The 14156-nt window shown below is 35.3% G+C and overlaps 1 protein-coding gene across 1 annotated transcript in view; it reads right to left on the bottom strand.

Annotated features, from left to right (window-relative positions):
• Positions 1–2874: 2874 nt before the first annotated feature.
• The window catches only part of LOC140343780 (uncharacterized), a 60061-nt gene continuing 48779 nt past the window's right edge, over positions 2875–14156 (bottom strand). Inside the window, exons 4-5 of the mRNA XM_072430654.1 lie at positions 3857–4828; positions 2875–3464 (exon numbers count right to left, since the gene is read on the bottom strand). Coding sequence (XP_072286755.1) covers positions 3385–3464; positions 3857–4828 — 1052 coding nt within the window. The 3' untranslated portion in view covers positions 2875–3384. The remainder of the gene's footprint in view (positions 3465–3856; positions 4829–14156) is intronic.

Consider the following 14156-nt stretch of genomic DNA (forward strand, 5'->3'; position numbering starts at 1 on the left):
CATCCATTTCCAGCAAAGAGATGCCTGGAGACCTTATATTAAAGTCATTGGGTCTAAAAAAATATGTAGGAATCCCTGCAGCCTATGTAAGATACCCATTAGGTCCTATTGGGTGACTGGAAGAGTGCATTGCTTGTGCCAAATTTAAAACCTAAGCTATTTTTTCTATTGTCTATTGCTTTTTTTTCTGAATATATGTAAACTTCCAATAACTCTTTCTTAAACCCCATTTTTACATAATCATCTCCAGATGTGGACTGAAAGGGTCTTTTTTTAATACAATGTTGCAAGTCATCATGTGCAGCATTTATTTATGGTATATCAGTTTTTATAGATATGTTTCCCAGTAACCAGCAATGAGTAATGGGCTAGTCATCCATGTCAGATGTGTCGGCAGCTATGGTTCTAGTTCAGCCCTTTTCTTTAAATGACCATTCATTTCCCTTATCATGAGTGTAAACACACTTGTACTTACACAACATGACCTCAGCTCTCTGATCAAATAACACTCTTTTATGCTCTGTCCAGTTCATTTGTGAGTGCAAATGGTCCTATTGCTTCACTATACACTGTTCACACGCATGTATTAATCTTACTGCTAATAAAAATAAGCCTGCTTATCTGGAAACCAACCTACGTCATATTCTTAATGTTTTCGTGAAGCTGTAATTGCTGATGCTTCAGATCCACATGACCAAGGAAGGTTCAAGAATGAGACTGAATATGCATGACCCCTTCAATAAAAACATTTTCATGACTTTCATAAAGGACCGCCTATATTATATGAAGATATGAGAAAGGATACGTCCTACTGGCTGATAACTAAGGCCAATCAGAAGCCTGCTAAGCAGTCATATGCCCAATCTTTTTTGTATTAGATAGAGTGAAGAAAACAAAAAGAAAGGAAACCAGAACCACAGAGGGAGTGAGCTTTAACAACTATTATTGATGTCAGTGCTTTAGATAGATGGGTTGAGGCTGGTAGAGGAGAACATATTAGCATCAACCATGGAGTTCATGTGTCATTGCTGAATTCTTACAGATGTTCAAGCAATTCTGAGTGACCCATACTGTTACATCCTGTCATGGATTATGGGGGGGTCACCAGAAAGAACACATAAGGATAAGGACAAGAGACTAGGCCTTCAACAGTCAGGGAGAAGGAAACGGTCCGAAAGCGGTTTGGAAAAGACATATGGTCCTTAGGTGTAAAATGGTGTGAACCTGGTTCATATATCCAATTATCTGAAGAAGAAGCACTACATGTGTATTGTTTATTTTTTCTATGTGTACTCCATTGTCACCTGTTCTTTACACCTTGTTTCAATATGAAATATTTGTTTATTTTGTATTTTACCAGACAGTAGTTTATTGTTAAATATGTTGGGTAGAAGACATCTACATACAAGAATATTACATAAATTATTTGGAACCACCTACATTACATGGCCATACTTACAACTTACATTGTGGTTGACTTACATTACAAGAGCACCCGGGTCACTCTTTAACTCATTCCACATTTTCCCCCTTAAAGTCCATCCACCCTTGCCCTTATTGTGTCAATTTTGATGCTTGATGAAACCAGTTTTTGAATCCCACTTCCTGCCAGCTGCTTGGAAGGTATAATTGTTTGAATTTGGTAACTATGAAAGGGCTTCTTCATGAAGATGAAAATGAAATAGTCAGTTTGTATCCCAGTAGAAACAGATTGCAGACGTTTTTTGAATGTGGGGTTTCCTTTATACTTTCCATGCATTGACTTTCATGTTTTCTGGTGTGTGGTGATAAGACTATGATTTATCACCAATTACCAATGGTTCAGGACACGTCTGAACTCTCATATTTTTCTGTTTTTGAGTTAAATAACATGGCATTCAGTGTGGATGACCAATGCTCACTGCTTCGGTGTTCCTCCATGGATGAACAAACTTCCATATCCATCCATTATTACCACCAAATTTTATTTCCTTCGGCTTACAGAGTCAGAATACCATGATCGATCTCAATCTTTTTTTGCAAAACTCTATATACACATATGGATATTTTTTATATTTTTTTTTTATGCATAGATTGATTCTAGAGTATTGTAATGCAGAATTCTAATATTTTTCAGTGGTTTCATAAAATCAGATTATCCTACTAATTTTACAGATATATTAAACTTTAAACAATTTCCCTAACTGATTTCCATAACTGCTGTCTCTATATAAATATACTTTTACTTACTTTAAATACTTTACATCTATTGAAAAAGTAGTAGAAAGTTTTTAGGAAGGATTTGGGAACTTTTATTAGGTAATATTATTATATTTGGGCATTATTTAATATTATTATTATAACTAACAGAGGTATACAGGTGGCCTTAGTGTGGTACATTATTTAGTAAACTGTCTATCTTGCTTCCCTAGAGGTTTTACAACTGCTGATCTGCAAAAAAATGCATCATTACTAGAAACTGTTACAAACTAACAATGTGCAGTCCGAAAATTAAAATATATGTAAACCTTAAATAAATGATAATTAGTTTAGTAAAGATTTGTGTATCATAAACTACTGGAATTTTGTTTGACTTTGAAGTTGTTAGTTATTTCTTTATCCTTCTACTTTCTATCTACTTTCTATCTACATGCATATAATGCAACGATTGCTGCATGGCATTGTCCTTTATAGGTTTCCTGATGATGATGATGATAGCAGATCATGACTGAGTATTATGTGCTTACTTATGGTTTACTGTATGTGCTTAAAATGGTTATTTGATGACTCTATCAGAAGATTGTATAAGACAAATCAAGAGAACAGCTGGAAGGTAATGACAAAGCAAAGCAAAGTCAAGCTATATCAGGCAGTGCTTAAACAAAAATCCTTACAGAAAGTTATTAAGGTTTTATTTTAATAAATGCAACATTTTAAAAAATATTATACATTACCTTTAAAATTACATTAAACTGAGATTTCAGTTTAAATCTCTTTAAACTTTATTTTTTATTTTATCTTTTATTACACACTTTAAACAGAAATAAAAAAGGTGTTTCAGTGTGTATTTCATATGTATTTCCTGACTGCTTCAGTTACTGCCACATGCAAGCTAATAACATGGATTTCTCATACATTTGTACTATTGGATGGTGATTAGTGAAAGGTAATATTCATATAATAAATACATCTTAATCCAGTCAAATCATACTCTCCTGAAAACATCTCAATTTTTTCTAATTTACTAAATAACTTATGTTAATTGAAAAAAAATACATTTTTCATTTCATTTGGTTTTTATATATATATATATATATATATTTACATTTTATTAGTTACAAGATGGAAGATTTAGGAGGTGAATTAGTTTACACTGCTAATCTGGACAGCTCAACGGGATTGATGTTACCAAAGTGCCATCAAGATCCATGGCACGGATAAGAGGATAATGTGCAGCTCAGGGAGTCCCGAACCATTTGGTGAAGCTGTAAAAAATATAAAACATACTTTTTAAAATAATAAATATTTTTAATATTCATGTCAACATAATAAATCCTCTACCAAGGTATTATTTAATTTTGCATTTTGCAATCTATGGATTTATATATCAACAATATTTTTGAATGGCAGTGGAAAAAATGTGGAAACTAAAGTTTGAAACTGTAAATTTCCTTTTACAAGGAATAATTTTACAAACTTTGGGATATAGTAAATCTTGCATTAAAACAACTAAAACTTAAAAAATCTTACAATACATCCCAGTTTTTGCTCCCTTCCTATTTGCAAGGGTCGACCTTTTTCTGAAGCCCTAAAAATGTGTAGTAGAAGTAAAGTAGCCCAAATCTTTGAAGAATGTGTTTTTCAAAGCAAAACTCACCCTTGGTGGGACTAGGTTGTGCAACTGATGTGCTGCTTGCTTCTGTAGGTTTACTGGACCCACCATTGGAAATTGTGGTACTGCTGGCTTGAGTTATGGCATTCATCGTAGGACTAGATTTAGCTGAAGCTGTTGTAGAAATCACAGAATGCTGGGAAGATGTAAAAATGTTACTATTAACTGTTGATTTTAAAGTACTTAGAGTAGTTGCCTTTGCAGCATTTGAATATGTTGATGAGGACACTGGTTTACTTGTGGATGATATGATGTTAGACCCAGAGATGATAGAAGACACTGGTTTAATGTCTGATGTGACATGACTAATAGCTACCAGTTTAGTAGTTGGTTTAGTGGTTGAGAAAAAGTAACTGCTAGATATTAGTTTTGTGGTTGACATTGAGGTGTGTGTCACAGTGCTGGATAGGAATACTGGTTTAGTAGAAGACAGTGGATGAGTAGTGGATACTGGTTTAGTGGTCGACATTGAACTTTGTGTCTTGGTGCTAGACAGGAATTTTGGTTTACTAGAAGAAACTGGATGAGTAGTAGTCATTGTTTTAGCTGTTAATAATGTGCTAAGTAAGGATACTGGTTTACTGGATAGGGATTGAAGACTAGTTGATACTGTTTTTAAAGTTGATGATGACTTGCTTGCCAGAGTACTTGATGATGACACAGCTTTACTAGTTGATGTTGGATGACTGGTAGAAGACTGGTAAGTAGTAAATCCAGATTGACTGGTAAATCTAGATGAAGAGGGTACAGTGCTGCGTGTTGTTTGTTTAGTAGTACCAGATAACACTGGAGTACTGATAGTACTTGAGTAATGAGCTGTGCTTTTGGTTGGTGACATTGTAGTACCAGTTGCAAAATGGGTGATTTGATTGCCCACATTTTGTAAATCATTAAGTAGTGAGATGAGAGTCTCAAACCAAGATTTTGGGATTGATGCTTGACCCTCTACCGGAGAAGCTAGGAAAGGTAAAAAAAAAAAGAAAAAAAAAAAGCAAATAGACAGCAGTTACATAATAAAGTAATAAAAAATGTTGTACATCTTACTTTATGCAATAGTTAATGTTGTCAAAGTAAAGTTGGACAGAATATATATATACCATACATTTTCTTGTCAGTTTCAGCATGCCTAAACATTTTATTAATATTAAATTGAACCTTGCATCAACTCCTCTATTATAGCCCATCATCCTCATCCTGAATTGTAAGATTAACTAATTTAGAAAACAAATGTATTGTAATTGGACCCCAGCTTTGGTCACTTTGACATAGTCCTGGGATTCTGTCATACACAAATATTCCAATATTCTGATTTTTTCCAGTTCTCTTAAGAATGTATGAACTGAATAATGTAGGGGAAAAAGACTGCAAGATATGAAAACTTTAGCTTAAGTGAGGTAGCTAAAAGCCAAGGTCCAAGGTCAGAATTATTATGTAATATTTTTTCCCTAGGCCAAGGTGTTTAGGACATGAAGTTGTGCAGCTATAATACATTTTGGGGACAAGATTTACTTTAATTAAAGATTTAGCTTTTAATACCTTAAAGCATATTTTAATAAAAAATACTCTATTTAGAAAACAGGGAATCTGACATTCCCTGGTGGGAATCAGTTACTGACATTGAAACACAAAGTCGCAGAGACTTCCTTGCCTTCGCTTTCATTGGACAGCTGGGGCAAATATAGGTAGGTGCAAGAGGTGCAAGGGGGCCCCACAGGGATCCCAAGTCAGTTCTGCACAGGAGCTCACTGTTGGCTACAACCACCACTCTTGAAAAGGTCCACACAAACAATAAGAAAGCATTATTTATTATTTTTTTTAGTCTGACTAGATATTTAAAATACAAAAACATAGATGTGAGTGAAATGTACCTTTTAGTAAATCAGCTGAGCTGGTAATGTGTACATCAATGCATTCTGAGCTGGACAAATCAAGGATCATTTCAAAATGTAACAGCTACCTTGTTGCAATGTATGCACACATTAGTATTTACACTGGATTTCATTACCACAAATCACTTTTATAGATAATAAAGGAAATACATATTTACATGTTAGATAATAAATCAGTTAAAAAAAAACTAAAATAAAAAATACAACAAAAAAAATGCAAGATATATGTGAAACTATCTGTAAATATTGCACAACTAAACAAACCATGAAATATAATAAAAAAATCATAATCTCAGTAGCCTGGCTCTCCTTTTTTATTAGTCATTGACTCCAATTAAAAATGCAGATGAAGAAGTCATTGCAAAGTTTGTATTTCCAATCTGCATACCTCACCCTGATCTGTGCTTTGTAAGGTTTTAAGGAATCATCTGTGACAGACCAGTTTATAATGTGCACAAGCAGTCAGATATGATAGCCACCATATTCTTTCAGTTTATGTTTGCTTTAGATTCTGTTCGTGAATGGTGCCTGTAGATGCATTCTAGTAAAGTCCTGACATTACTTACCTGTTATCATTAGGCTGAGCCCTAGGATGATAAACTTGCAGGTCGTAGAAGCAGCCATTGCATTCAGAATTTTACAGATAATCCAGTCTGGAAAATGTGTTTCGGGCATGTATCTCATATATATATATTAGCACTGAAGAAGTGGGTGTTAGGGTGTAACCATTGCTAACCATCACAGATGTCATATTTTCATTTTTTTTCCTAGAGAATGGATAATAGATGATAGAGATGACTGTATGAAATCACTATATATAGACATGATTTATACGGGATGGGTGTCTGGTTCAACCTGCTCATGGATCTTAGAGAAATCCCAAACAATGGTTACAAATTTGATGAGTCTGCACAAAACCGATAGAATCACTATGTAAAAGCAATACTTCCATGGGAAAAAACTATTTGGTTTTGAAATATACAATTCTAAACATTAGGCCATTGCCAATTTTGGAAAAACCATCATCAGTACATTTTTATGATTAAAAAATCTAAAATGTTTCCTTGACATCTAAAAAAAGTACTAAACTGCAGGACGTAATTGGTAATCCTTTGGATTTAATACTCTCGTTATCCTGGAATGAGTAACCATATCAGGAAAGTAAAGACAAAAATAATTATTTGCATACTTTGTATTGGTTAGTAAGTGAAAATGGTTATAGTTTACTGAAGGAGTAGAATATATTCAGTTATCTTATGCTGTGGTAAATAAAGCTCTCTTTTGTCACGCAGTGATGGGTAAAATTGCAAATGTGTATAGTGTCAATCTATGAAGCAACGTTTCGTGGTCAATTTCACCGCAAAAAGGAAAAAAGGACCTGGACAAGGCTGCAGGTAATTCTTGTGCTGCAGATTTGCGACTCTTTATTTGGGGTCAGGTCAACAATGCGTTGGAAGTTATAGATGGGGCAAAAACTCTGTTCCTGTCCGAGGCCGGGAATTGGATATGGATCTGCAATACCTGGCTGATCATGATAAAAAAAAATGGACTCATCTGACAATAGAAAAAGAGACCCTAGCTCAGTACAAGAGGGATTGAGCAAAGAAGACCAAGGTGGAGCTGAAAGTTATCACATAGTTGCAGGACGCAGGACTTGAAGCTTGTAAAGTAATACTGATTGATTATATATATATATATATATATATATATATATATATATATATATATTCCTTTATTCCTGAATTATTTACACTCAGTACTGCATAATGACAAAGTGAAAAAAGAATTTTAGACAATTTTCTAAAATTATACAGGGCACTACAGAAAGAATACAGGGCACTAGAGGTGATGAATGGGGGGATCCATTCATCACCTGTAGTGCCAGGACATTTTACTAAAGGATTACCAATTAGGTCCTGCAGTTTAGTACTTTTTTTTTAGAAGTCAAGTGAACATTTTAGATTTTTTATACAAAAAAAAATATACTCATGGCTTTTGGCTATGAAAGACATTCACAGAGTTGTCCCTAAGTCACTCCTGTGTTGTCTTCACTGGGTCATTGTCATGTTGGATCATTCAGCCCAGTCACCTTCTGAGAGTTGTGGAACAGATTTTTATTGAAGATTAGGGATGAGCAAGATTTGTAAGTTCCATCACACAGTGAATTGGGCCTTTCTTGCTTACTGAACATTTAAGCGAGAACGGCCTTGTAATTCGCCATTAGGTTGTGTTCTTGCAAAGGAGGGAAAAAGCAGGGGGCGGGAACGGCGACTATTTCCGGTGGAAATGGCTCGGCTGGGAGCGAATCATTTGCTCCCAGGATGCACAGCAAGGCCCAGCAGCCCAATCAGGAGAGATCTGAGCACAGTCATATATACAGGGAATGAGGGAAGGGTTAGTAACTCCATCTTGTGTTCTGTCTATATGATAGATGCAGAGAGAGATGTGTAGTGTGACAGGGACAGGTTAGGAGCCTTCTGTATATCTGTATATATACACATATTGCAGTTTTTGATGCTACCTGTTCCTATTTAGCAAGGAAGAAACATTTCTGTCCTACTCCAAAAAAATACAGATGTTTCAGTCTGATACCTTTTGCTATTTACAAAAAAATCAAGTTTGCTGAAAAAAAAATTCTGTCCTACTTTTAAAAAAATACAGACATTTCAGTGTTTGATACCTCTTGCTATTTACCAAAGAAGCCAGCTTGGTACAGTGAAATTTCTGTCCTACTACAAAATAAATAGAGTAATTTTAGTGTTTGATACCTGTTCCTATTTACCAAAGAAGACTGTTTGATACAGTTAAATTTCTGACAATGGACTACACCCAGCTCTAGATGCCAGTTACCAATGCGGTCCACGCTCCGTCTCAGGACCCACCGCCTCCTCCTGCTGCCGCCGCCTGTCAGTACTCCATTCACTAAAATTGTATTATACATTTCTGGGTCGCATTGACGATGCACTACACCCAGCTCTACATGACACTTACCAATGCGGTTTCCTTGGCGATAGCTGACCAGAGGCCACACACTGCTACTGCTCTCACTGACCCAGGCTCCATCTCTGGCCTTCCATCCTTTTGCCTAATGTCACCATGCTACTTCTCCACAACTTTATGGGTGACATTCCTAACACATGTCCACATCCAGATCATGATGCCAGCTAGCAATGCGTTCTCCTGCTGTTTTGATGGCAGAGACTGTTGTTAGTGGGTTGAGTTCACCCTTTCTCAATGTCCTAATGTTTATGCTGCCTTCTGTACGCTGTCCATCACTCAAAAATCCTATTTGCCTGCTTTCCTGGAAAACCACAAGGTCTTTTGGAACTTTTTTATTTTTGTTGCCACTGTTTTCCTCCACATATAATTAGCAAATTTGGTGGTTCTAACATGTATAGGGGCTTTGCTATAAATGTTTAAAGTCAGCCCATTGACTTTAATGGCATTCGCTAAATCCATCGGAAGTTCAAGGATATTTTGGTGAGACAATTTTGAAGATATCTCTGTACTTTGCTTCATTCAACTTTCCCTCAACCCTGACCTGTCATTCAGTGGCCGCTGCTGAAAAACACCCCAAAAGGAAAATACTGCCACCGTTCTCTTAGGAACCTTCCCAAGAGCCGTGTTTTACAATAATCCTGTCCTTGGGCTCCACAGGCAGTTTCTTTGACCTCAAGGCTTGGTTTTTGCTCTGATATACATTGTCAGCTATGGGAACTTCTAAAGAGAGGTGAGTGTCTTTCCAAATCAATGTATTTTGAAGTACTTTTAGATCTATACAGTCATTGTGATAGTCCCAATACATAATGCTTAAACTAAAAATTGCAAAAGCAAGCTCAGGAAAACAAAATAAAAAATGAAAATCTCCTAAATCTGATATGCTGATTAATATCTTGTTTTTCTTGTTTATCAAGTATAAAAAAAAACTTTGCCTAAAATCAATATATAAAGGACTGGCAGGCAATCTTACACAATAACTTGTCACAAATTTTAATAAATACACCAGGTATTATTCACAGCTCACTCACATTTCACGGCTGAATCCTGGGTGTTTCTTACCCAGACAATAGGGGATAAAAGTCACCTTCTGCATTTCGCAACCTTTGAAAGACAGAAAACTTATTATGTGTAAATAGATAAATATGGGTTCTGTGTGCTAAAAGCTCCCTAGACTCATAGATGAAGGTAAATCTCAGTAATCAAGGGCAGTAATAACAGTTCTAAGTCTATTTTGAAAACAGGGAATTGGGTATTCCCTCAATCATTTCTTTGTGAGAATCTTCCAGGTCCATGTGTTCTAATGGAAGTAATTGATTTCCACCAGGGAATGTTTGAAGGAAAAAGAATATAAATACAAAAACTACAACTTATTGATTTACAAGAACTAAATTATTGATTTAATAAATGCTTTTTATATAATAAAGTTCACCTTCAAAGGAATAATGTTCTTATGTTTTTGTTTTTTTTTTGAGTAAATGTTCTTAGAATTTGTTACTTCGGGTATTGCTCATAAAATATAAGCAGTACTAGAGGTAACACATTCTAATAGGCACATACTCTAAGGAAATACCTATACATATATATATTTATTTAAATATCATCAATCCTAAGAGAAATAGCATTAGAATATTCACTTCTAAAGGAGGAAATAGCCTAAAACATTCATGCAGGAGCAACAAATTTCTTTTTTAAATTTCAACACAGCATAGGACAATGAAAGCTCAACTCGAACCCACCGCACGAACAAACCTGAACCTCATTCTCATAATCGTCAGCATGTTAAATATTTTACAACCAAGAAAAAATTAAGTAATAATAGCTTACCCTGGGGGGGGAAACACAATTTTCAAGCTTTGTGTTCTGAACTGGAATTAACTATTGTTAAGAAAAGGAGATAAAAGTGTAACTAGTAATATATGTTAACTTTAAGGGCTCTCCAATTTAAAACAACTTACTAAAATTATTCTGAAGGATTTTTCATAGTGATGAGAGTTGTAGTGCTTTTTTTATATATAACCAAGGTTCCATTAAAATGGGACTACTACTGTTTGTTAAGGTATATGCATGCTTGTTATAACTCTTGGATCAGTTCCTGATGAAATGATCAAGAAACTTGAACAAGAACAAGTCCAGTTGAATGCTAGCAACCAATGTTAAGTATGCAGTGACCTGGATAATTAATAAAATTTAATTGACCTATAGATAGTACTGGGGCAGACATAGAGAGCTGCATATTTTACCTTTGCCAAAAGACCCCCATACTTGCCTCAATCAACAAAGGTCTTTATGGGGGTGCCATCTCCCGAGAGTTTAGAGACCCACTGTTGACTGCCACTAGATAATACAGATCTTCATTTATTTTTTTAGAAGGCAGGGGATGCTTGTGGGAGCCCTGGGAAATTGCCTAGTTTGCCAGTTTGCCAGCCCCAAAGCTAAAATTGCATGGCATCCAGCTGGCTGAGTTGCATATGTCTGTAGATCAAAGTTTCCTAATCGGGTTTCCTCCAGAGATTGCTGGGGGTTGCTTGAGCAATGAGCAGTTTTTTCCTCTCAGGTCAGTTTAAGTAATCCAATGGCCTTTTTGGTAATCGGTAGTGGTGACATTCTTCCCAATGGCTAGTAATGTATAAGACATTCTTCCCAATGACCACCATACTAATGAACTGTTATTTCAAGGGTTCCCCTGTGTTAAAGAAGTTCAAAAAAATCTGTTGTAGATGTTATCATGGGTTTATTCCTTTGAATATTTCAGTCTGATAACTCAGAGCGGGTGCTGAGTCACCAGATCATTCACAAATTTTGTAAAAATGGACATAGAATATTCACAAAGCTTTGATTTTGCTTTCAAATTCACTTTAATTTGGGAAACTGGTTATCAAAAATGATGGCCACCATTGCTGACCAGGTTGATCCCATTCGTTTAATATTTTGAATTTATAATCTAAAACAAGGACTTTAGCTTGACTGTCTTACCTGCATACTTGTTCTGGGTGTCTTGAAACCTAAACAGTGAGCTAGTATGACAGCCAAATAAACAGCATTTTGAGGAGATGTCCTATTTCCTTCAACACAGACTTAATTTGATAATTGCATAGATTATGAGAATTCAGTCCCACCTAAGTATTATATTTATATCCAACTTCCTGAAATGTATTTCTATCATTGTTCATTTCATATTGTGGTAACTTCCTGCACTGAATCACATCAATGTTGCCTGACATGTCAGTATTTGTCTATGTTATGATTCATTAAAAAATCTAATAATTATTAAATTTATTACCAGCATATTACAGTGAGAACGGCATAGTTTCTAGTACTTGTAAAAGAGATTTATTCTCTATATTTATACTTTTTTTTAAAATCTATTATATTTATATATTTTGTATTTGTGTTACATTTAGTTAGTAGATACTGTTATACTTTATATACCTAGTATATATGTCAATCAGATAACTATGTAAATATGTAAATATGATAAACTATGTAGAATACCAATGTAGAATGTACTAATAAGGGACTAAGGGGATTAAAAAGCACTCCAGTGGAGTCAGTGGGGTTACTAAACAAATTCAAGCAGTTCACTTAGAGAATTTTAGATATAGCATAGAAAGTCTGGTTGACACTGCATCCCTTTTACTCCATAATATTAAATGCAAAATTTTGTCCTGTCTAATAAAATAATGAAACAATCTTTTTGGGTTTATTTTTTAAAGAAGTATAGGCTGTTTCCTTGCAAGGGATAATTCACTCAGCTTAGTGAGATCAAGCTCTGTTGACTTCAAATATACAATCAGCAGGCAAAGCAATCAAATCCCTTATTTTATATCTCTTACATCATCTTACGCGTGTTTAGATCAGTTTTCTCTAGATCAATACCAAACTGGATTTTACCCTAAATCTTAATTTGCTGAGATCTGGTTAATAAATCAGTATAACATTTATTTTTTTGATTATTCTTTTTTACACATGGTTTTCTTTCATTATTTGACAGCAGGGAACAAAATGTGCAATGTGCAAAATGTGTTTTGTGTTAGCTGAGCTCCCTCTAGTGCTACGCAGATGTCTGAGTGTCCAATATGACGAGAATATGCTTTGGTAATAGTTTACTTCGTCTGTCATCTGTTGGGGAGATGTATTTTTACTTCCGGTCTTAGAGACACAAGAAAAATAAAAAAAAAGAAGATCCTCTCCTACTAAGTTGCCACCAGAACAATTGTTCCAAAGAAAAGATTTTTTTCTATTCTTGTTCCAAAAATATACGTAAAAATGTGGGTTTCTCGTCATAAATTTTAGCCTAAGCTTCTCCTTAAAGCGGAACTAAACCCAGCAAACTCACCTGTCTGTGTTGCAGTGTTGGGTGATGCCATCTTTCTTTTATTTTTCCATTTCTGTATGAACTTCAACTTCCTTGACTGGCCATGCTGGGATGACGGTAACATACTTCATCCCGGCACATGAAAGGGAAACTGGGAATGATAGGCATGTTCAGTTCTGCTTTTTTTCACAAGCATGGAATGATCAGGCAGGTATGTCCTATTATTAGAGAAAGGACACCTACTGTTTCTGCAGTAATGACCTGCCTGATCATGCAAAGGTAGAAGTTAAGTTCCAATATAAACTAAAGAATTATTAAGTTTAGGAGCAGCTAAAATTCCTTTAAATTTGGATATAGTATGTGGGGGGATGTAGATTGTACCTTTTTATTTTTTTGTGTACCATTGTGGCAATGTTCTTTTTCTGCCCTTATACGGGTATATCCATTAGAAGATTTCCTCTTCACTCTTATTTTGGGAAAATCTCCTGACTGGGACAAAGACAGCAACCAAAACCAAACAAACTGAAACACATTTCAATTCTAATTAAAATTAAAACTATAAAGTTTTACCTAGAAATGCATCTTAAAGAAGACTGAAGCTTGTAGTGACTTTTCTTTACCACAAGGTGACATTGCATTACCATTGAACGGCTTATGAAAGACGGCGGTAAACCTCTGAAGTCCACTATGTTCCAAAAAACACAATCATAGATTCTTTTTTCCCCTTCTTATTAAGGAACAACAACAACACTTTATAAATTGATCTGAAAATATGTAGGTATATATATATAACCCATTCATGTATTTCAAAATAAAATATTGGATCAAAATTTCCTCCCCCAGTAAATATACTTCAGAAACTTCATTACCCATTAGGCCAGTGGAGTAGGAACAGGGGTCTCAGAAGTTGCATTTACTACCATTCCCGCTTATTCAGATGGCCGGTTGGGGACCACAGTCTGATATTGGGAATATCATTAATTGTTCACGTGGCCAAGCTCTGCCTCAATCCTTGGCTTCATTGTACTGCTGGCTCTGTTTCATTCATGAAGAGTTTCTGCCTACCTTGTCCATGTCTGGT

The sequence above is a fragment of the Pyxicephalus adspersus genome, chromosome Z, assembly GCF_032062135.1.
Source record: "Pyxicephalus adspersus chromosome Z, UCB_Pads_2.0, whole genome shotgun sequence".
NCBI lineage: Eukaryota > Metazoa > Chordata > Amphibia > Anura > Pyxicephalidae > Pyxicephalus > Pyxicephalus adspersus.